Source organism: Seriola lalandi, unplaced genomic scaffold (genome assembly GCF_002814215.2).
Source record: "Seriola lalandi dorsalis isolate HSWRI2012SDOR001 ecotype SW California unplaced genomic scaffold, Sedor1 jcf7180002054659, whole genome shotgun sequence".
NCBI classification, from domain to species: Eukaryota; Metazoa; Chordata; class Actinopteri; order Carangiformes; family Carangidae; genus Seriola; species Seriola lalandi.
In genome coordinates, this window is record NW_019525212.1 from 845 (window position 1) to 24651 (window position 23807).

At 39.6% G+C, this 23807-nt stretch overlaps 2 protein-coding genes across 6 annotated transcripts in view; one reads left to right on the forward strand and one right to left on the reverse strand.

Annotated features, from left to right (window-relative positions):
* The first annotated feature begins 209 nt into the window (after positions 1-209).
* LOC111665785 (serine/threonine-protein phosphatase 2A regulatory subunit B'' subunit beta-like) lies at positions 210-9000 on the forward strand. 4 transcript variants are annotated; one of them, XR_015438130.1, is made up of 10 exons: positions 210-367; positions 508-594; positions 1234-1390; positions 2187-2235; positions 2365-2454; positions 3121-3296; positions 4241-4359; positions 4438-4544; positions 6034-6135; positions 7877-8013. XR_015438130.1 is itself a non-coding variant. In XM_023420874.2 (10 exons), exons 1-9 carry the CDS (start codon positions 236-238, stop codon positions 6050-6052), a joined length of 936 nt encoding a protein of 311 aa, XP_023276642.1. In that variant the 5' UTR covers positions 210-235; the 3' UTR covers positions 6053-6075; positions 7877-7998. The 4 variants fall into 4 exon arrangements, 3 of the variants coding, with proteins under 3 accessions (XP_023276642.1, XP_023276641.1, XP_087033997.1); XM_023420874.2 differs by having other exon boundaries at positions 6034-6075; positions 7877-7998; XM_023420873.2 differs by lacking the exon at positions 6034-6135 and having other exon boundaries at positions 7877-9000.
* Positions 9001-9237: 237 nt separating this feature from the next.
* Positions 9238-23807, reverse strand: part of LOC111665784 (cohesin subunit SA-2) — a 17925-nt gene continuing 3355 nt past the window's right edge. The window contains exons 4-32 of one of the 2 annotated variants that reach the window (XM_023420872.2): positions 23379-23543; positions 22957-23053; positions 22775-22851; positions 22608-22679; positions 21102-21306; positions 20845-20996; positions 20653-20726; positions 20381-20504; positions 20117-20215; positions 19958-20037; positions 19761-19868; positions 19550-19670; positions 19304-19421; positions 18699-18802; positions 18452-18544; positions 18242-18328; positions 17302-17502; positions 17017-17093; positions 16822-16909; positions 16593-16673; positions 15740-15832; positions 15485-15659; positions 12809-12945; positions 11469-11570; positions 11217-11368; positions 10994-11122; positions 10708-10898; positions 10549-10624; positions 9238-10458 (exon numbers count right to left, since the gene is read on the reverse strand). In XM_023420872.2, the coding sequence (XP_023276640.1) occupies positions 10323-10458; positions 10549-10624; positions 10708-10898; positions 10994-11122; positions 11217-11368; positions 11469-11570; positions 12809-12945; positions 15485-15659; positions 15740-15832; positions 16593-16673; positions 16822-16909; positions 17017-17093; positions 17302-17502; positions 18242-18328; positions 18452-18544; positions 18699-18802; positions 19304-19421; positions 19550-19670; positions 19761-19868; positions 19958-20037; positions 20117-20215; positions 20381-20504; positions 20653-20726; positions 20845-20996; positions 21102-21306; positions 22608-22679; positions 22775-22851; positions 22957-23053; positions 23379-23543 (3414 nt within the window). In that variant the 3' untranslated portion in view covers positions 9238-10322. Of the gene's footprint in view, positions 10459-10548; positions 10625-10707; positions 10899-10993; positions 11123-11216; positions 11369-11468; positions 11571-12808; positions 12946-15484; positions 15660-15739; positions 15833-16592; positions 16674-16821; positions 16910-17016; positions 17094-17301; positions 17503-18241; positions 18329-18451; positions 18545-18698; positions 18803-19303; positions 19422-19549; positions 19671-19760; positions 19869-19957; positions 20038-20116; positions 20216-20380; positions 20505-20652; positions 20727-20844; positions 20997-21101; positions 21307-22607; positions 22680-22774; positions 22852-22956; positions 23100-23378; positions 23544-23807 lie in introns of those variants that run through there. The other variant, XM_087177870.1, reaches the window with a different exon arrangement.

Below are 23807 nucleotides of genomic sequence, written 5' to 3' on the forward strand. Positions count from 1 at the left end.
CAGAGTGATTTAGATAGACACTGACAACTTCTGATGTTTGAATAAGTTTGCATTTATATTCCTACTCTGAATGTCATGTGTTCTGTCAAGCAAAAAAGAGACACAGATGTGGTTTGCCATTTAACTCATCTCTAAAAGTAAATGTAGAATTAAACTGAGCATGTGTATTTGTTATTGCAGCACAGAATGTCACCGAGTTGTTCTTTTGCATTTGAGTGCATTAGTTCTGTGAGGAATGTTATGGATGCATGCAGAAGAAACAAAGTTAGCTGACTTTACTTCATGTTTTCAGGATGTGGTGAACTCACACGCAGGCCTGGCCTTTCTAAAGGAGGCGCCGGACTTTCACTCACGATACATCACCACGGTATACTACCATAATACACATGACATCACATTACTACTGCAAAATTGCAGGTAGTGAAACATTAGAATGACACTGCAGTGATTAAGTTTTGATCATGCATTATTTAATGATCCATGATAACACTGTCAACTGTTTTTCAGGTGATTCAGAGGATATTTTACAATGTGAATCGGTCGTGGACTGGAAAAATAACATGTTATGAGCTCAGGAAAAGTAACTTTCTTCAGGTAAATGACTCTAAATTTTTTCATTCTGTATGTATTTTTCCATTTGCACTGAGATCATTTCAAGTGTCTTACTCAGGGTGTCTGCAAGTCCTTAAAATGCCTAAAATTCTGTAAATTCTATTTTTAAAATACAAGAATGGGTGGTCATTTAAGTCTTTTCACATTGAATGCGGACCTTCACTATAAACACGGTTCTTATGCTGCATTTTCACATGTTGAAATAGAAGTCATAATGCTTACCTCTATGCTGAACCTAATATATCTATATATTTTTTTACATTAATCAATTTGCTTCAACTTGGGTCTTTTTTTTCTAACTTTGGCCATTATTTGTATCCGTTATCAGTCAGATGACAAGACAGGTTGCAAACAAGCCAACAGTGTAGCGAGATTGCCAAAACCACTTTATGTGGAGCTAAATCCAAAGATTAGTGCACCACAATGTTGGTATGATTCTTCACCTGAAAAGAAAATTCTTTGTGTACAATAAAAGCAAGTGTTGGATATGGTTGGTCAAAGTTTAACTAAGAAGTCAGTTTATGAATTGCAATGGATATTTAACAGGGCAGTTTGGGTAATAATTTTACCCATAATTACTAATGATGAATTAATGTTACGTTCTTTTTCCTGTTGTGTCAGAATGTGATGTTGCTGGAGCAGGAAGAAGATGTGAACCAGCTGACAGAGTTCTTCTCCTATGAACATTTCTATGTTATCTACTGCAAGTTCTGGGAGCTGGACACAGACCATGACCTCTACATAGACCAGAAGGACCTGGCACGGCACAATGACCAAGGTGCAAAAACACACCCCACTTTCTTCAAGAAAAGTGCATAAGACTAGAATCAACTATCAGCAAATATGTTTGCAGATTTTTTTCTATTGTTGAGAGAGCACTACATAACTGGAATTCACTTTATCATATAATTATATGCACAGTTCATACAACAAAGTTTTAAAGTTTTTTGTTTCTGTTCATTTTAGTAGCATGTCATTCATAATGCATGGTGGAAAAATATAAAAATAATAAATAAATGCAAAAGCCACAGGATGAGTGCTGAACCTTGTCAGAGCACAGTTATGCACACTACAATAAATTTCCTTTAACCTTTCTGGCACTTGTTGGTTCAGTCAGTAGGCTGAAATTACATGTAACAATAAAAAGTATTTGTAAATGTTATTTGGTCCAGGTTTACTGCTCGCATGCAAACACATACTCAGGAAAAAGACTTGATGCTTCTTCCCCACACACTCCACACCACATGTTCTTGGTTGATGGTCTGTGAGTGAGGCAGGGGAAATGAGACACAAGATCAATGAGAGAGCAGCATATATACTCTGCTCCAATGACGCCATGTCTGGAACAATTTCTACCACTATATGGTCAAAATGATGACTGCAGGATTTATAGTATTGTCAAGATAAAAAAGAGCTACACTGGCCAGTCTGGATTTACAGTCTGTGAGAATGGATTACATGTGTTGTGAAAAAGTTGTACATTAACTGAGAGCACTGTTGTCTCAGAGAAAAACGATGATGTTTTTCCCAACAGTCTGGATTGTAAGTAATCTCTTTGCTATATATTTTTACAGCCATCTCACATAAGATGATTGAGAGAATATTCTCAGGAACAGTAACAAGGCAAGTCAAAAATGTCTGAGTTTAAATCATGCTCTTTAAAAGACGCAAACATTTTTTAACAAAAGGTACATTTTATGTTTTGGTTTCACTGCTTGTTTTAATACTTGATTGTGTCATTTATTTCATCAGGGACAGACGGGTGTATAAGGAGGGCAGGCTGAGTTATGCTGACTTTGTCTGGTTCCTCATCTCTGAGGAAGACAAGAAGACTGACACCAGGTATCTAGACACACAGGCTGCATCTGAATCACTCCCATTTACTCTAAAGCGCACTACATTTGTGGTCCTACATTTTATTGGAGTGTCAAAATTCTGTGAGTTAAAGTGATGCTCCATACATCAAAAATTCCTACAATGAAAGAATAAACTCTATAGCATGTACACTACTTTGCCAACAACACCACGATACGCATATTGAACATGTGGAAATTACAGTCAGGTGACAGTACACCTGTGGCTGATGCCAAAAACTGGCAAAGATCCACGAATGATTGAAACCTTGATTTACTGCTCACTGTAGAGCAAATTATGGCGTGTCTACAGACCTTTTTCACAGCAGACAGTTTAAACTGGGACTGTGAGAAAAGCACAGGTGTAAATGATAAAATTAATGACGGCTGAGTTTTCTTTTGCTGCTTCAGTTTCAGGCTCCTGATTCTTTGCGTACTCACTCAATGTCAAACTGTGTGGCTTATGATATTTGAATGGAACAGAGCCATAGTTAATGTTATTAGTAACACCTGTGCTTTTCCTACAATTACAAGTCAAAATGTCTCTTGTGTAAAAGGCTTTTTCTACAGGGAACACATCCACACCACCTGCATCTACTGTTTCCTTACAGCTTTTATGTATAACATGCTGCTCTTTCCTTTTATCTGTGTCCAGTATAGAGTACTGGTTCCGCTGTATGGACCTGGATGGGGATGGTGTGCTCAGCATGTACGAGCTGGAGTACTTCTACGAGGAGCAGTGTCAGAAGCTGGAGACCATGGCTATTGAGCCCCTTCCCTTCGAGGACTGCCTCTGCCAAATGCTTGACCTTGTCAAGCCTGAGGTCGAAGGTCAGACCTTTTTTACATTTATACACTCTCAGAAGTTCACACACCGAGTTGGGCAGGTTCCACTTTTTCCACAGTGACAGACACATTTATGTTTTCGGGCCAGGTCATTGATCATTAGCTGAGGGAACAGTTATAGATGAGAGACTGACTGACAGCTGCTCGTGTCATCCACACTGTCAACAAATTCCCTCAGCACTTAGCTTTACCACTATGCTATTTAGAAGACACTATGTTACACAATGTTGAGGGTGTACATGTTTAGTATTGATAGCCACAGCAAGAATGTGACCCTTAGTCAACCTGGTGGTAAGCAGTACTAGTAGAGCTGTGTAATATAATGTGTAATATGAGATGTAACACATTATTCACTGAGTATTTGAGGCTGATGTTTTCCTGAACAGCTATGTCTCTTCCAGACAGAACAACCTTTACAGTTTTAACAGATTTAAAAGTCTGTTAAAATTTCACATTTAATGTGACATTCTTCAGACATGGCATGTGAATTTGAAAATATATTAAATAGGATGATAAGGAGCACTCTGATGGAGTTTCTAAAATGCCACTGTGAAGGGATACAGAACTTTATTCCCTCATCAACCAAAAGTCTTTGTGCTCTTTCAAAAGAAAAAAACTAGGATGTTTGAATTCTACAAAAACGTAGTTATGAAGTTATCTGATTATTTTATATATCACTTTGAAAGCACATTTATGTGTTACTGTAAGGCAAGTGCTGTAGTGCTGCCAACCCATCATCTACTGAGTCAGCTACCCACGCAGACATGCAGATGTGAGAACCATGAATTGGCCTCGCGTTTCAGCCCAGGTCTGAAAGCTAGATTGGATGTGAAAGCCTGGCTTAATAATACCCATGCCATAAATGATCTGTCAGTAGGTAAGTTTGAGTTTGGGAAGCTGTCTAAAGTGACTTCCTTTACCTTGCCCAGGTAAGATCACTCTGCGGGATCTTAAGAGGTGCAAGTTGTCCCACATCTTCTTTGACACTTTCTTCAACATCGAGAAATACCTGGACCACGAACAGAAGGATCCTTTCTCTGTAATAAGGGTAAGGAAGGTTAAATGAATGGATGTCACCAGACGTGAGATAGATGTGACTTGTGACTTTAAAACTCGTGTTTTAAAGGAGGTGGAAGGAGACGGCCAGGAAGCTTCAGACTGGGAGAAATACGCTGCAGAGGAGTACGACATCCTAGTGGCGGAGGAGGCTGCCAACGATCAGTGCAATGATGTGTAAGTCTGACTTCACTCAAGGATCTGTGATACGGCTGCAGCTACAACCCTGGGCCCAAATATATCCAACTGCTGAAAGTATCATTTTGGACTTAATTGAAAGATAAAAGTAAAATTCCTTCACTTCAACTTCCACTCAAAATCTGTCTATTAATTTTCTTACAACATAGAAATGCTATTAAATTAAAAAGAACGTGATGACTGCAGTATAGAAAAGATATTACAACACAATGTCAGAACACCATAAAAATAGCTTTAAAATAACGGTTTTGGTCACTTCTCCAACTTTTGTCCCTTTACCAAATAGGAGTTAAGATGTTATATAAAAATCTATATTCTCAACAGTTATCTTCCTGTAGGAATTGGGAGACTTGTTTAACCTCAATTTAGTTCATAATGAGATTTGTAATGTATTTGTGCACATTTTGAAATTAGCACTTGCAGTGATTTGAGGACTTCAAAAAAACATGTCCATTGTATATTCCCACAGAATAGATATCTAACAATGATTTACTTATGTCATTATTTACAAATGATTTATTGTTTCTATCTGATGAAACTTGTATCTCCTGCTTCAGGGTAGAGAATTTTTTGCATGAAATAGTTGATGAGATTAGAGATCCAGACCCCCTGACATCCCCTGCTGCTGGTGCACCTAAGACCAAAGCTATAGACCCTTTTAATAAAACTAACTCTAGTCTAAAACAACAAGAATAAAGGTAGCATACATTTTTGTTTGCAGTAGTTTTAGCCAGTTTCCTGTATGTGCATCCCTATTATTAATACTGTGTATTAGATTGTTAATTTCACATGGTAATTCTACTCAAAATAAAACAGAATTCAGATAAATTAAATGAACCATTTTAAAGAATAAAATTACATTATGTTTTTGAAGAAAAATATTTCACTGAGTAAAATGCAAATCTAGGGTAAATCCTTGTCTTTCTTGTATGTTAAAACTCTGGACATTTAAGTATTCATCACTTGAGAACTGCTCTTAAATGTTAAATGCTCTAAATTAGGCTTAAAGTATAAGTTTTTTACTTGAGTAAAAGTTCTCTCTTTAGATCAAGTATCATTTCGAGAAGTTTGATTAATCTGGACCCCGATTATTGTGTTAGCTATCGAATTACAACTATTTATCATTATTATCGGTGCTGTAGAGCCAGTATTGTCAATTGTGGACTCATTTTACAACAGATATTCCAACATGTCAAGGTCAGGTTTAATTGATAACCTGTTTGAAAAAATTCTATCGTGCAGACAGACAGTGACGGTTAAGTACGAAGTCCATGTACACATAGATAGTAATGCTAACACAGATAAAGACATATTGATTTCACACTACTTTCTGTCTAACTGGTCTATGTAATCAGACTTTGATGATCACATTGCTAAGACTGAGGATTATGTCCAGCAGCAGAGCCCCTGTGAGAGTGAGTCAATGATAGATGAGGCTGTTGACAGGTATGTTGTGTGGCGGTTTTAGGAACACCACCGACTTCTAAAGATAGGCTGCTAACCAGAGCAGGTAAGACACTCAGGGTAATCAGCAGGGACTAAGTGTTCTCCACCACCTCCTCCTCTCTGGGTGAGTCTAGTCCTAAACCCACTCCTAGCTTGTACCCACACCCCACCAGTCTCAGCATACTGTTGACACCAGATAGTTGTTTTGTCAGCACAGCACAATATCATGTGTATGTGACCATGTCTTAGAGCTGGGAGTCTGTTTCTGAGCCAGACAGCTTCTTGTGTTTATCCTTCCTCTTCTGCACAAAAAACCTCCACTCCTGCACCACCTCTGCGCCTTCATGTGGTGCTCCTGTGTCCTTTCCATGCATACTGCTTTGTTAAAAAGCTCCTATCTATTTAAAGGAATAGTTCAACATTTTAGGAACTACGCTTACTCGATTTCCTCTTGCTCACCAAGAGATAGTCAGTAGAGTAAAAATGAGGCTACCACCAGCAGCTTGTCTGAAAGTAACAAAAAAGGTCCATTTTACTTGAGTTTTGCCAACTTTGTTTGCATTCAGTTGTGTCTAGACAGTACCTTTTTAAACTGTCCCTACATCTCATGCATGGTGTCTTTTTTTTCAGCACAAACTCTATATAGCTATAAATCTGACGTCTTACTTTGTCAATTTAACAAACAATAAGGCTAATGCAAGAAAAATAAAACAAGCATCTGTTAAAAAAAATACAAATCTTAAGTCATAAGGACAGTTCTAGGTTATAAAAAATATTGTTTCACTTTTAATACAGCAAACAGATATAATACATGAAATTATAATACAATTGTAATACATTTATTATGCATTTACGCGTCTTACATGTAGTAATTTTATTCCAACTTATTTTTCAGTTTTTTACATTACCGAAAATAGTAATAATCCAATTTTGAAATTTGAAGAAATTTAAATGTTTTATGTTCTACAAACATGAATGAGATAGTGTGTGAACGTCCAACATCAGCATGAGCACGAGTTTGCTGGTAGTCGGATTTTCTCTCATTTAGACAGAGCTAGGTTACCTTTTCCCCGTTTCTAGTCTTTGTGCTAAGCTAACTGGCTGCTGGATGTAGCATCACATTTACAGTACCAACACGAGACTCGTAATAATCTTCTCACCAAACTCTCTGCAAAAAAGTGAATAAGTGTATTTCCCAAATGTCAAACTGCTCCTCTAACATGGTTGTCCTTTAACACATTCACCTGAGTAAATCCTCCTGACTGTTTCAATGTGTCAGCCACTTTGTTTGAAAATCTGTTTTGTTTACAACATGCCTTAAACGGTAGGTTCACATCTTTTCAAGTCTGTCTTTAAACAATACTGATATCTCCATATGAACATTGAACAGGTTTTTCCTTGTTCCGTGTGAAATGTATTGTGTAGTTTATCTGGAGTAAATATGAGGCTTCAGCAGTCTGAGCTAGACTAATCAAGTGGGTATTTTCACAAAGTTACTGTCTTTCCACTTGTTATGTTTCCACAGACAGATTTTTCTTACTGGGCTGCAGTGGATGGAAAGTAACTCAAAGAGGGTTTTCTTTGTATTAAAAAGATCGAAACTCTGGAACACACACTCACAACTCATACTGCTGAAGTCTCATATTAACCTTTTAGCATGGAATGAGGTATGTGGAATTTGTCCCCCATTACTTAAATCAAAAGCATGAACAGAAGGAATCATTACAGCAAGTAAAACCTGCTTCAGTGTTCATATAAGTGCCTCACTATTGTTTCATACAGCTGACAAGTTGTGAATTTATTCTTTAAAAACAACCTCTCTTTCTGACTGATTTATTAATCTTTTCCTCCATGTGTGTGTTTAGGTATGATAATCCTTTGAGCCCTTTAGGGCAGCACATCTCCAGTGAGCTGGGTCTGACAAAGAGACACTTCTTTGAGATCCCCAGTCCACACTGCAACCTGGACCTGGATGAATATGAGTATGAAGATGACTTTGAATGACCCTCGATCCTGTAACGTTTGACGATTGAATCACATCAGGCCAGAGTTTTGCAGGTTCGGGCTCAGTTCCCATCCTGCGTATAAGGACACACTTCACCACAGAGAGAGCAAATGCAAAACCGGAAGACATTGTCGGAGCACTGTTGAGGTCAGATTGTGCAGGAGAAATGGACATTATCACACATTTGACTGAAGAAATGTGAAGTGGCCAAAGCAGAAGGTAGTTCTTCACAACACTGACCCAAAAGTTTAAATATTCTTACCTGTCATAAAAAAAAACACCACAGTCGACTTCAGGGTTTCATAAGCAACACGTTTTGTTCCCTCCTCATGATATAACAGGAAAAGTTGTGTTGTGCATGTAATGCTTTGTACAAATAATGTCTGGAGCGAGTGTTTTATCTGAACACCAACGTTGTATTATCATATTCACATGAGCTAAATCATTCTTTACACACTGGAGCTCCCTGAACTGTTGAACAGAAACCATGCTGATTTGATTCAGGTTTTGAACTAATTATCATCTGAAGTCATTGGCTAGTTTTACATTCCAGTGATCATAACTGAATGTTTTCTATAAGGCTGTAAATTCATTAATGGTTTGTTTGCTGAAACGAGAAGTTACTGTAAATGCTAAACAAGCCACCGTTGAGCCTGCTGTACACACACAAGCACACAGTTCAGACGGCCACACACAGTGTATGTTGTACAGGTCTGTATTCATTATGACATGGACTTATTGTATGTGTGAGATGGGGTTATAAATTATTAGAGATGAATTTATAAATAATTGTAAATATGTATTTGGTGCTTGCTGTGTTGTAAATGATTTGGGCAAGTGTTTTAGACAAATTCTTTTTTCTATGTTATAAAGTACTTAATTTGAATGTACTTTGACAGAACAAAAGGAACCAATTTTAAAATGTTTTGCTTTTCTTTAAATTAATAATAAAGTCTTGGTTAATGGAAGAGTAAAGAAAACGGACTCTGCAGTGTAATTTGATTAATCTAGTATAAAATGTTTTTGATGTGTTCACTGTTTGACTTGAGGTACTATTGATATCCTTCAGCTGAATATCACAGGAAACATTTCCAGAATGTAAAAAACGCTTGGCTGGTGATTAATGTTTCTGTCACCGTACAGTAACTGCTGCTGTACACAGATTTTGTACAAGAACAAGGAACAGGGTGAAGAGGTACAAAATTGCTTCTTGGAAAAATGTACTGTTTGGATTTTTTTTTTATTTAAGTTAATTTACAGCCTAAGTAGTTACATACATAAGTAGTGTTTGGGTAACTTCAAGCCAACCATTTCCTATGAGGAGCAATAATAAACTGGCAGGTAGGACAGTAAAGGATATTTCTTAATTAACCCCAGATGATACTAAGATAAATCTTGGACTTGAGTGTGATCCAAAAGAAAATATAAAAGATGGATCATGTAGTGTGACCTGTAACATTCAAGTACAGTCTACAGTAAAGCTGTGAATAAAAAATTAAAAAAATAATACACATACTTATACACTTTGTCCTCAAAGTGGTCTGTGAATAAATTATACCATAATCTGACATTATTTCAAGAGTAAGGCTGGTGGTATTCTATACATTTCTTATTTTTAAAATACTCCATGAAAAGACTAAAACCGACCACTTCTCTACCCTTCTATGGCGCTCAGACCCAAGCCCATCTGCACCTACTGAAGATCTTTTTGATCATGTTTAAATCTTAAAAATGAATCAGAAATATATAGTAACATGTTTTGAAAAGGCAAAGTTGTTCCCCAAAACAGCTGGGCACTTTTAGCTTTTAGCAGATGTTGCTCAAATATGAGTTAATAGTGCATTGGCTGGGGACTATTTTCAGTGGCGGATTAATCCACATTTGGTGCTCAAATGAGAATGAGGTCAGGACCATGTATGTGGGATTGACTCAAACATGTTTCTGGTAATGAGGGAACATTACACCCAGCGCAACAGTAAGGCTTGAATACTTGTTAGAAGCATCAATTCATTGTTAGTTTTGGTCTTTTTTTGGGGGTATTTGCTGACTAAGAAAAATATAGAACATCCCCACACTTCTCCTTAAAGCTTGTTTCCGCTTAAAAAACATAACATAGAGCACATTCAAGAAACTTTTCTTGGAGAATAATACAAAAACTTGACGCTGGGATGTCTGAACATCTGAACACAGACAGCGCCAGTTAGAAGGTGCAAAGAAAAAAAAGGAAACCGTCTCTCAGAGTTTGTAACGTCCAGTGAGGTCTTACCGTTCATACAGGAGGACTTGTGTTCCCCAGATCCTCATATTTAAAGTTCAATCTCCACGGTGTCATCGTCCACCTCGTTGCTCATGCTGAGGACAGATCCCTCGGTGTTCAGTCTTCTTGCAGCAGGTTCCAGTGGAACAGAAAACGGATCGATATCAGTTGTCTTCTCCTGATGGCTGCAGAGGTTACAGCAATTAATGTGACTGAGATGATGAAGATTTGGTTTGTAACTTGTCTATAAAATGAATAGAAATCTACAGCCTCACCTTGGACTGAAGTTTGACCTGTGACCTTTACTGACTTTGGAGTCAGTGGGGCTGAACGGACAGGGGGACTTGCTTCCTGAAGAACAAAAAAGATACACGCATGATGTATGATATTTTACATGTATGATAATTGTGCATATGGTAATAATGGTGCAGCACCTTCTAATTTTTGTTTGGAGAAGGGCGAGCGATTGGGCAGGTGGGGTTTCCTGTCAGAGCTAACATAGGACACAGCGTCCTCCACTTCAGCTGCAGCCAGTAGAGAAGCACGATAGTAGATAAGTGGCTGCCAGCACTCCTCTCTGAGGTCAATAATGTGCTCCGCTGTGTGTCTCTGCAGGTAGGAGAACCTGCACAGACATGAACAAACTTTCAGAAGTTTTCAAAAAGCCATGTTTAGGATATATATTTATTTTTTTTTTTAAAACCTGTATGCAGCACTTACACCGTCTTCTTGTCTGGTTTGAGCAGTTTGCTGGAGAACTCACTGAGGATGGTCAGGTAGGAGAGGTACAGTGGTGTAGGTGTTTCTGGGGTCTGGCTAAACTCTTGGAACACAAACTCTATCCCGTTCCTAAACAAATAAACACACAAACTTTACAAACAGAAAACTGAAAAAAAAAAAAAAAAATGAATCCAAGTCATGAGAAACAAGAACCTGTGCTGACCTGTGGATCACGACGACGCACTCACGAAACTTGACGAGGTCACCAAAGGTAAGAGCAAAGCGCCGGGCCAGCTCCTTGATGCTGGTGAAGGTCTGGACCCCTGGGTGAGCCCTACCGCCGCTCTCCTGCTCCTTTTTAAGACGCACAAACAGCTGGGGAACGCAGGGAAAACCACATCAGCATCTTTCTGCTTGCCGATGGCAGTGAGTGGCTGAAGTTTATTTTTTCAGATGCGTCATGCAGTGACTTTACCTGCTGCAAACAGAGCACCAGTGTGCGAGAACTCTCTATCTTATCTATCTGTCTGGTCCTGTACATCGTCTCCTTGATGATGTCTCCAAAGTCGTTATAATACTGCGGAAAAAGAGGAAGAAAATATTATCCCAGACATTTGTTGTACATATCAATGTACAACAAATGTGCTTACTCACTTTCCTGAAGAAAGAAAAAAGATCAATGCCACATTTATCTAACCTCTCTGCTAAATATGGAGCTGGAGTTTTGCCTCTCCCATATTATCATTGCATTCAAGTCTCAGTAGCAGTTTTTACGAAACACAATTAGCTGGTGATCTGTGAAAAACCCCGGTCATTTAACAAAACATATTATCGTTCATGTGGTATTATAAAAAATAAAATAAAAAAGTATTCCATCTACTGCACGCTAAATATATTTTAAATCCATTTCTCAAATTGCAGCTATACTTCAGGTACCCAGGTATAACATACTGTATGTCTCTTGCTCTTTTTAAAAACATAAGAAAAATCTTTTGTATGGAAATATAAAATACTAGAAAGAAACCTCGATACATACCAATAAAACTGATAATGAAATGTTTAATGTTCAAATTGAGGGAGGAGATGAGTCATCTCCGGCTACCACATCTGATTGAATTAGGAAAAAGAGGTGCAACTTGGGAAACATCTTTATCGTTCAGCAGACAGAATTTTTTTCTTCATCCAGATGGTTTGAAGATTCTGGAAAAACCTTCAGAGCAACTTTAGCTGTTGCTGAAGATCCATCTGGATTTTACTTTTCGGAAAATCTGTTGCATAGTACTTGAATGTAATGATAATACATCAGCGGCACCAGCTGGGGCAAGGAGCCAGTTAGCTTAGCTTAGCATAAATACTGAAAACGGGGGTAAACAGCTAGCCTGGCTCTGTCCATAGGTAATAAAATCCATCCACCAGCACCTCCTCTAAACTCACTAATTAGCACATTGTGTTTTGTTAGTTTAATCCATACAAAACCCAAATTGTAGAAACTACAATTTGTGGTTTTACAGGAAGTTATAGTTTATATAGCTATATATCTACAGTTGTATTCAAACATTACACTGTTTTTGGCTGTTTGGATCCAGCAGACAAACTTAATACTGGTGGGCTGATTTTGTTACAGAGCCATGCTAGTTGTGTTCCCTTATTTCCTGCCTCTATGCTAAGCTAAGCTAACCAGCTGCTGACTGTAGCTTCATATTTACTACACAGACATGAAAGCATTATTGATCTTCTCAGCTTCCTCTCCAGGAAAGGAAATGTAGCGTATTTCCCAAAGATGATGAACTATTCCTGTAAGGAGTTAACCTTTACCTTCATGTAGTACATGAAGACCTCTGCTGCCATGCTCATCTCCAGCACCCCGTGCACTATCAGTTTGCAGAAGGCCGCGAGCAGGTTTCTTCGCTTGTGAAGGTCCTCCAGCTTCTCCACCTCAGAGTTTTCACTCACTGAGGGGGGAGCCAGATGGAGTTGAAGAGCGTGGTTGGATGTGAAGTGGTCGAGAGCGAGAGAGAAGGGGAAGGGGGTGAAGTAAGAGGAGTGATTAATCATGAGAAATCATATAACAGAAAGAAAAGAACAAAGCACAGGCGGGAAAGAGAGTTTTAGTTAGTTTCAGGACAATGGCTTTAGCAGGTGGAAATCAAAGATAACATAAGACTAGAGTTATGGTTGTGACACCATGTGGCTTCAATCTTTCACAAGGCTAATAAAATAGGCTCGGAGGTGAGCCAGAGTTAATGGAATTTTCTCACGGAAAGAGATTGCCCTGATTTTATGATTTAACTCAGTGCCCTTGCCCTCCGAGTGATCTCTGATCCAGCAGCTAATAGAAAACACTGTCTATATAACAAAACCGTTACCAGGCAAATCCAATAAAACAATAGCTTTTTATTACATGTTCAAAAACCAATAATCCTGTATTGTATTTGGTTGAACATTTAAGAGATTCCCACCAGGACAGTTATTGACTTCTCCGGACTCTACCATATTTGGATGCAATATGTTTCTGAAAGTAGAAGCTATTGTAAAAGATAATAAAATGTTTTAGTTATAGTCAGCCATGAATGAATTCATAAGTTTACCTGCAGGACTTTACGGGGAGAACACCCTGATGTATTTCCAACATGTCACTCTTGTTTTTCTCATTTTCAATCAGACAGGATCACACTGCTGTCATCAATTTACCAGCTGCATCACTTTGCATAACCAAGCCTAACAGCCTTTCATACAAATTAGTAAACACTGTTTCAGTCTGAAGATATTAACAGGGTTTCCTTTGTAATTGAGGGTCAATTGTCAGGTCAGGTTGGCAATCAGGCCCCATTTACAGTCAGCAGGCAGCTCTGCAGTGAGTTATTAAGCCAAATGTGTGGCCGTGCATTTAATACCTGCATGTTCTCACCACGGTGAGCTGCTACTCTGAAGCAATGCTTCACCCAGAGCAGCAAAGGCTCAAGAAACAGGAGGCTCCTCTGGCAGAGTGAGAGTGCCATCTACTGTGCAGCACTGCAACATGTTTTCCCCCCGGGTGTCCCAAACACTGCCGGGGTACGTTTGTCAAACACACCACTACAAAGACCTGTGAGGATGCAAAGGTCACAAGATATGGATAAAATATCGATACATTTTTCTGAACAGTTGACTATCTTTGCTGCACAGCAGAGCTGGTTAAAAGCAGACTGAGTACAACCAAGATTCAAATAACAGAACATACTGTATATATGGTGATCACAGCACTGGTTGCTTTATAGATTAAGAGAGGAGAGGCCTGACCCCTAAATCTGGAAACCTCTGGACTAAATGACCTTCCTTTATATAGTGTAGTAGTTAAAATAAACTCCACATCGAGCAGCTACAGCAGTAAAATGCTGCTTATACATTGATGCATCAGTATTATAGAGCAACTAATTGTGTCAAAATCCTCTCCCAACATATTAAAAACTCTGCTGGGAATAATAATTGGTGCCTGTTGCACAAATAAAGTTCAATTACTTATTTAAGAAAATTCTAAATCTACACTAATAACACTGATATTTTATGTGTCCGGTATTTTCCAACTAGTTTTCTATAAACTGTCCTCATAATTTCCTAAAAATGAGCTGGTATTAAATGTTCATGACAAGGATATTTCCTCGAAACACTTACGCCATTTGGTTCGAATTATAAGAAAAATGGAGAAAAAGTGTTGCCACGGTTATTGAGTACGTGTTCGTTATATCAGAGTTGTTAAGAAAAAATGATGTGGTAGGTAAGTGGAGAGCAGCTCATAAACACACGTCAGTGTCCATCAGAGTTTCAGAGAAAGACAAACAAAAGGTTTTAATTTGATAGAAAATACCAAACTGAGAATTATGTGAGTGTAACCGCAGAGTCTGTGAAATTTAAGGTTATGCAGCATAAACATCAATTACCAAGCCGATCAAAGACGATTAAGTCTTTCTGGGACAATCTGATGGATATTTACATGAGTTTATAAATTATTTTTGATTCTTTCTAAATAATTTCTAGTTTTTAAGTTTTTTCTTAAAAACTTGAATAAACAAATAAAACATACTTAATAAATGTAACAAGTAACATTTTCTCCTTAATAATGAGAACCAAATTACATCGCCCCGTCTTGAAAATGTCCTTGTAATTTACAGCTTAATACTGTTATTTTAAGGCAATTATCGGGACAGCTTCCAGGTAATTAACTGGTAAATGCAGCATCTACTCCTTTTACATCACTGAAAAAAACTGAATCTATATTTTTCACTTTAAAAATTAGTTCCTAGTAGATAAAAGATCACTCATACTTCACTGAGAAGTGTTTGTGCACTTGAGGTTTCAAGTTTCCACATCATACTTGCATAAGTTGCTTATTTACCAAACTAGTTGTGATGACACTAAATCATGTTTGTATATTCACATCTTAAAATCAGGTTCAAGGTGAGCAGAGAGAAACTTTCCTCCCTGAGCAGATGAATGTTTAAAAACAGCCCTCACCCCTGCTCTGGCCGTCACAGTCCGGGCCAACAAAGACCTGCGTGCATACGAAGGTCAACAGCGCCCTCTGCAGTTTGGGACTGGGCGTGTAGAGCAGCGGGCCGAAGGAGGTGGGGTCCCACACATGTAGCTGGTAGGAATGAGCCGTCAGGACATCGCACACACCTAGAAAAGCCTAAAGCAGAAAAATGAGAAGAAGTTATGAAGGCCACAAGAATGGTGCCATCACTGCCAAAAGCAACACTTGCTGCTGACCTGCTGCCGCACACCGTGGTCAGAGTGGGAGAGACAGCGGTGACTCCTCTCACAGAACAGACGCAGCTGGAGCCTCTGGGCCACAGACTTCTCCTGCAGTACAAACACACAGGGCTTCAGTCAGGGGCGAGTGACGAGTGACAAATAGTTCAGCGTTTCAAAAAGGGAACAGGGAAGCTAAAACTGCAGACACAGTCACACTTAAAAATTCTGTCTGTGGCGCGCTTTGCATACCCAAACACACTGTATGCTCTTCATTAGTCACCCTCACCCACCCTCCCTGCTTTTGTGTCCTCTGTGCCGTCCGTCTTCTTGTTTACTTAACATTTGTGTCATCCATTGCCTGGACGCTGAAGCTCGAAAATGTCACCTGCTGTACATGTAGTCGTTTGTACATGAGACTTTAAAGTTGGCCGACTAATGCAGCCACTTTACAGCTGAGACTACTTATCAGTTTATATTCACCATTATTGATAACACAATAAAATCATTAAAAACATACTTTATTTTAAGACAACACTTTTGAGTTCTTTCCATCTTCTCCTCCATGTTTGTTAAAATAACAGTTTTACCATCTCAATTGAAGATTGTGTCACTTAACGATAAACTGTTTCGATCATTTTCTGTAACCAAAGCTTTGCAAACAAAAACCACTAAATGTGAACAAAGCAGATTATGTTTGTTTGTCTTTTTATGTGCTGTGCTCAGAGCTCTTGCAGAAGATCTCAATGAGGTTACCTATATTGATTATTTTAGGAATATATTGTATATAATGGTTTTCCATTAATGTGAAGGAATTTTATATTTTTATGATCCAAATTTATGCTGGAGTTAAGAAGCAGATGTAACTCACTCTGGAGGTGAGAGCTTCGCCGCTCGTGTTGAGAGACCAGAGTATGAAGTAACAGAGACACTGCAGAACTTCCATCAGCACCTTCAGACAAAAGGGAGGAGAACAGACGGAGCGACACCGAGGACAGTTATAATAGAAATACAGTGGACAAACAAGTTCAAAACACTTGTACGGTGTTAAGTTGAATTATCAGTGGCTACATGAGGTTGTTCAGAGGACAGTGATGTACCTCAGGTGGTGCTCCTCCCTGGCTGCTCTCGGCTGACAGGAGAGGAGAGAGCAGCTCAAACAGACTCCACTGAGAGAGGTTGTGACAGCTACAACGACATGGAGGGAAGCAGCCGATATGAACGGCACATCAACACACATCACTGGCAGAATGGTGTAAGCTCACACTTCATCGTGGATAAATCTCAATTCTTACTTGTGGAAAGCTCTGAGCTTCTTCAGCACCAGTAAAATTTCTTCAGTTTTCTCCTCATCAGCAGAGAAACAGTCACCCTGCAACAGACAAACAGGAACCGGCTCCTTATTCTTTGCCTACATGGGTGCTACCTGTACAGCAGTGTAAAGTGTTGGCTGTACACCAGTGTAAGGTGCTCATTTGTAAATACAGAACATATATATATATATATAAATTCCTTGAAAACACACATATGTTCTGTACACACACATACTTCTGGCCACACAGTGAAACGGTGCACCTCACCTTGAGTGAGTCCTCCAGCAGGACTGTCAGTTGGTCCACCCAGGTCTGGACCAGAGAGTCTCTGGCAGCCCGGGCCATGGAGCACCAGGTCGTCTCCTCCGCACACAGACTGAGGTACGAGCGGGCCGCTGCCTCCAGAACAGCGGGGCCTGAGTGGAGGTCCAAAACAGCTCCCATCTCTGCCACCAGGCTGGACGCTGCCTGAGGGAGAGGACGGGAACAGCACCAGCTCATTTTAAAATTTGCTGACTGCGACATTTCGTGACAGCTGATAATAAGTCGGGCAAATGTCCTGACAGGGCCGGAAAAAGTAGTTGATTATCTGATGACTTAATCAACATAAAACCAATTAATGGTGATTTTAATCAATGACTGATCATATCAAGTAATCTATCTAAAAATACAAAACATGCTCGGTACAGTTACACAGATGTGAGAAGTTCAAGGCACCACATTTGGTCATAGTGTTTTGACATTTTATAGACGACATGATGAATAATCTTATGAAAAAAAATAATTAGTAGATAAATCGATAATCAAACAAGAAAAATAATTGCCCTGGTTAGAGAGGCTTAGATACTTTATTTATCCAACGTTGTGATTTCAGCTAAAATTAGGGTAATTTCACCATTAAAATTTTGCCCATAAATACATAAATACCATTGCAGCCTTGAGCCATGAGAAATGTTCTCAGCATTACCTCTGTTACCTCAGTTTTCATAAACATCTGTAATCACCCATTCAATCAATAACAGTGTTTCAGTAATGTATTTTAAATTTCAAGATCACACTGAAGTTTGATTTCATGGCTCCAATGCTTTGGCCTAAACTCTACAGAGTTAATGGTGATGTTAAAGATGAGGGAAGTGTGTCACCCCATTCATTTCTCATTTTTCATTTCTCATGTTATTGTTTGTAAGTTGAAAGGCTGGGAACCAACCTGTGAGTTTTCAGCCTCGGGACACTCGGGGAGGAAGTACTGAGGAATCCTCATCAGGGAAGCAACAACGTCCCGGCTACTGGAAAACTGCATCAACACCAACAAAGAAGAGAAACGATAGAGAGAGTAATGCTCAGCGTCTGATTGTCTGATACAGAAAGTTCTCCAAACAAAATTAAATATAATAAAAACTGTGTGTGGGATAAATACCTTGGACAGTAACTTTGGAAGCACCACGAGGAAATGTTCAGTCAGCTTCACACAGTCATCACTCTGAATTTTCTTTTCTCTGGCGCTCATTGCCTGGAATGTTAAAAATACGAGTATACAAGTATATAATCAAATAAAATATAATTCAAAACTTGCATGATCCAATATTCATATTACAATAGATTAAAAGTGATGCCATATTTATCTGTAACTTTTTTTCAAATTTGGAACATTTTCCTCCTCTGACCTTCTTTGCTCCACTCCTCCCGGGCAGGACTGGTCCCTCTGAGGCCTGACGCACCGACGCCACCAGGACCTCTACAAGCACTGCTTGTTCTGCCAGTGTAAGACCTACAAATACACACACACACACAGTGATGACTGCTGTAGACTTTATAGATGTGTTACCATTTCCTTTGGAGATGAACTGAAGGTTTACTTCATTGAAGATATAGTAGTAGTGGTACGTTATGGTTGAAATAAACTTACTGAAAGCCAAGCATATGAGGCCAAGCTGACTTTATATCATGCAGATACACACAACGTATTAATAAAAAACAATCAAAAAGACTTCCTGCTGTAACAGAATAATTAAAGACATACTAAGCCCCAAATCCATTTTAAAAGATTCAATTCAAATCAAATGATAATGGATTTCTTGGCTTACTGGTCCTCTTACACTAACATGGAACAAAATCTGGTTTATTCTTCTGAAAAAGTTTTTAGAAGCTTTTACTTATTAGGTATTTAGATAAAGATATTTACACCCTGTGTGGCTGCCCTTACTAATCAGTATATACTGTAGGGTGTTGGGCGACGAAGCTATGGCCACCAACACACACATTTTCTTACCTGGACCGTGTGAGGAAGGGTCCTGCAGCAGTATGGATGTGAGCGTGGCCCAGTCCTTCAGCAGAGCTCCGGCACAGTCCCACAGACTGTCCACCAGGTACACCACATGTTTGTGCAGCTGCAGGCGCACACAGACATGTTAGTTCATCCACGTCAGGGAAGAGAAACACATACAGCATCATGATATGAACACATACAAAGGTCCTCTATGACACAAGTTGAATTGTCAGAGCCAACATATTTCACCTCAGACTGCTGGTAGAACTGCAACAGAGCCTTCAGTCTGGCATATGTTTGCTGTTTATGTGCCTCCTCCTCATTTAGTTCATCCTGAGTATCAGCTGCAGGAGCTACAGTGTTGAGAATCCTGAGAGAGACCAACAATATCCAGGTAAACACTAACAAACACTTGCTGTTTGTTTTTTTGTTTTTTTTTAAGTGATGGAGGACGACATACCTTGAGAAGAGCAGCTCCCCTGCGGTGGCTGCGAGAGGTCGCTGTGAAGAGTAAACAAACTGGAGGAGCTGCTTGTAGTCCTCTGGACTGAGCACATCATCGGATGTTCTGCAAATCATTAGAAGTTATGTAAACAGTAGGAAAACATGAAGGATAGCTGGAAGAGGATAAGAACAACAATCATGATGGTAACTAACTTGGAGATGAGAACTAGTAGTTTCATGGTCTGCACTGCCACTTCATTGTCCTTATCCAGCGTCATGGAGATCATCCGCTCCTGCAACACCAACAGTAAACATCATGCATGAGCACAAAGAACCATAATCCATGATGCAGCTTTAAGCAGGTTTGGTTACCTTGAAACGGCTGGTGAACAGGTCTAGTTTGGGGAGAAGCAGAGGATCTCCATACAAACCCTGCAAACCTAACACACACTTGAGACGCACATCTGGTATCTGAAAGATGATGCACATCAGCACATTGGTTTCACATACACTAAAGAGCTTGTTTAAAATTTTCATAAAACATTTCTAGCTGTGATCTCCACGTTCAGTGCAAAGGATGGCGCTTTTTTGTGTTACATCAGATTATGTTTGTGTTTCGTCTTTGCTGTCACTGACTTTGTCGTTCATCATCCAGCCCATGTATTTGAGGTAGCTGTCATTGAGAAACACAGAACTGTAGAGCTTCATCCACAGACCCAACTCCTCCACACAGATAGAGCGGATTTCTGGAAGAACATCACTGCACAGAAACACACACACACACACACACACACACACACACACACACACACACACACACACACACACACACACACGTTAGCTCCAAACTGAATTAAATGATACTGCAATGCACATAGACTGTCAGAGAAACTGCAAAGTTATTTTACCGATATCTCTTGAGAAAAACTCCTTTGAAGATGATATCCATCATGCTCTCTATCTCCACCCTCTTCTCCTGCAGCTGGAGGAGCGTGAGGAAAGGCCCCACAGAGAGTAAGATGTGACGTATTCACAGAGAGCAAAGATCAAATCTTTTCAGTTCCCCTCTACACGGTTAGGTACAAAGAGATGTGTCTTACCTCTGTGATCTTCTTCTGTACTCTCTCCAGCTGTGGTGTGCTTTTCTGCCTCATAGTCTTTGTCTTCTGCACCTTGTACAGTTTTTGACTGTTTTCAATCCCGACACTCAGACTCAGAGCCACACCCACCAGAGAGCTCAGCAGCTTCATCGCTTATAGAGATGTCACACACATCAAAAACCCAGAGTACACATTAGTTTATTTAATACATTTACGAGTCTGTGTGTACGTGCGCGTTTGTCTTTTCTGTTCCTTACCTGCGAGCGTGCAGGTGTGTCGGAAGGCTCGTACGTAAGAGTCGGACAGCTCTGTGAGCAGTGAGATCAGTGTGTTCATCAGGTAACCGTCAAAGATGATGCTGCGCTGACATTGAGCCACCAGCACCGACACAAACTCACAGAACTCGGAGTGGAACCAGCGACCGTACGGGCCAGACTGTGTGAGAGGATACTCCACACTTTCCTACAGTGGAGGAGGAGGAGGGGCAAGCCAGTCACTTAAAAGTCTCAATAACTTTGAATCTTTACTTTCCTAATATGAAAGAGTATGTTGGGGTGGAGATCGCACAACGAAGGATTTTTAACCAGCTGGATATCAGTCGAGTTAGAAGGAAAAAAAGACAGAGTTGGATTGACAGGAAGAGCAGAAAGGTGTGCTGTGTGAGGCAACCTTCATAATTTATATGTTCCTGCAGTAAATACCAATCTTGGTAAGACAGCCTTCAGATATCACGCCCAAACTTGTCTGAAATAATTTACAGAGCAGACTGAAACTTAACACACTGATACTGATATGTCGATTCAAAAATTTGCTGAGAAGTTTCATTGACTTGGGGTGTAAATGTTTTGCATAATCTCTTTTTTAACTACTATTACAGAATGCACTTATGAGCGTATAATGTGTCATCCTATTGTCTACCTGCTTGCGTATTTTTAAATATCTGATCGTTGTTTATATAAATACATATCTGAATGTATATTCAAAATCACTGAAATTTTGTATCTCTGCTATTAAGATTTCTTTTTGTTACTTTTATTTTATTTTCTGTACTCAGGTCTCACTTGTAAATGAGATCTTAATCTCAATGTGACTTCCTGATTAAAAAAAGTATAAATAGAGTTTGATGCTAGGGTGTAAACAATGAAAAAACAAACAGATAAGAAACAGGGAAAAAGACAGTAAAATACAATAGTATGATGTAGTATAACTCATGGGAAGATTAATCAAACCATGTGGAGCTGCCTAATCACTCAGACTGAACAGCCTCCAGGTGTAAATGAGAGAGAACAGACAGACATGTAACTGCAACCGTGTGTTCCTGCAAAACAGGATTCATGCTCAGTGAACCTTTGAATGAATAAAAGTAATGGTACACTGAGGCGAAGAGCTGACAACAAAACCACTCCCAGCATGCAACTTATATTTACCTTCTGCCAATTTACTGTCATTAGATTCGAAGCATTAAAATTTACACACTGTATAACAACCTCAAAAATCCCTACACTGGAAATGAAAAAAACTGAATACAAGCTACAATCCAAAACGTTTGCTCCTAACAGGACAAATTAGTAATTTGTTCATTAATTTTATCCATTCTACTCACTCACTCATCGTGTGGGGAATAAGTGACGAGGGAGTGATTTTAGACAGAATCATGATTCAATACAACTTATATGTTTATCACTAACTGAAGAAATGTTTGGACAAAAACCCCAGGAGGAGGATGATAGATACATTAAATACATCAAATGTGTGCTACTGACTGTGTCCATGGGCCATGTGACTGTGAGGATCCATGGAAAGGCCAGAAACTTCTTGTACTGCAAACTGGCGACCTGAAACACACACAAACACACAGGTTCAAAGCGTCAAAACTGATGCAACAGTGAGAGACGGAGAGATGGAAGATGGAAGATTGAAGACCTCCCACCTCGTCCAGCTCCTCGACCATCTTACTCATCACATCACTGTCCTCTTTGCTCTGACACATCTCTGCTGTGACCACGCCTGGGAGAGACAGAAGGAAAACACAGATATGATTCTCTGTACTCTGCATGTGTGTGTGTGTGTTGGGCAGGTGTTTGCAGATGTGCGTGTGTGTTGACCGCTTGCCTTTGCACCCAGAGCACTGGATGAAGAAGCTGATGAGATCGAGGAGAGAGGAGTCTCTGTCCGTCACATACGCCTCAACCCAGTCATCTATCACCGCCTGCTCCAACATCACAGAAGAGTCAGACCGAGTTTGTGTTAATGTTCTGAAAATATACCAGAGAATATCAGCTTATCCTGCCTGGTATCTTCAGGTGTTTTTATTTTGAGGAAGTGGGTTCATTCTCATTTTATTTGAATATCCTGAGTGCATATTAATGTGCACATAAACCTACCAACAGAATGATTAGCCGCTAACACTGGTTAGCTGATCTGAGAGGCTTTGAGGTTTTAGTTTGGAATAACAAAAGGTTAGAAAAATCCAGAGCAGTAATCTTAGATGTTTTATGAAAGCAGGTTCCCATTACAGAGTCTTATTATCTTACCTGCATGGCACTCCTGCCCATGGTGATCACCTCAAACAGGGTGACGGCCTCCACATGCCTCCTTTTGCTGTGGCTGCCTCCTGCTCTGTTAACACTGCTGCGGCCGGCTCTGGCACTTTTGCGTTTGACATTCTCTGAGCCCTTATGTGCTCTTTTCCTTCTTCTCTGTACGTTTCGAAAATGGAACAATTCAGAAAGAGAATAACGATGCGTGTGATGACTCATATATGAATGTGTGCTGCATCCCAAAGTGGCAGAATACACATTTATGAATGAGACTCCTCAGCACTGAAGTGCCTTATTGATCAAGCTGCTAATTCAAGAGTCAGTCAGACACTTCACCCCTCCACCTGGGTGCAAACAAGCCACATCAAACTTTAGCAGCACTTTGGTGAAATAGCTGCCTCACTTCATTTATTATTAAAGATC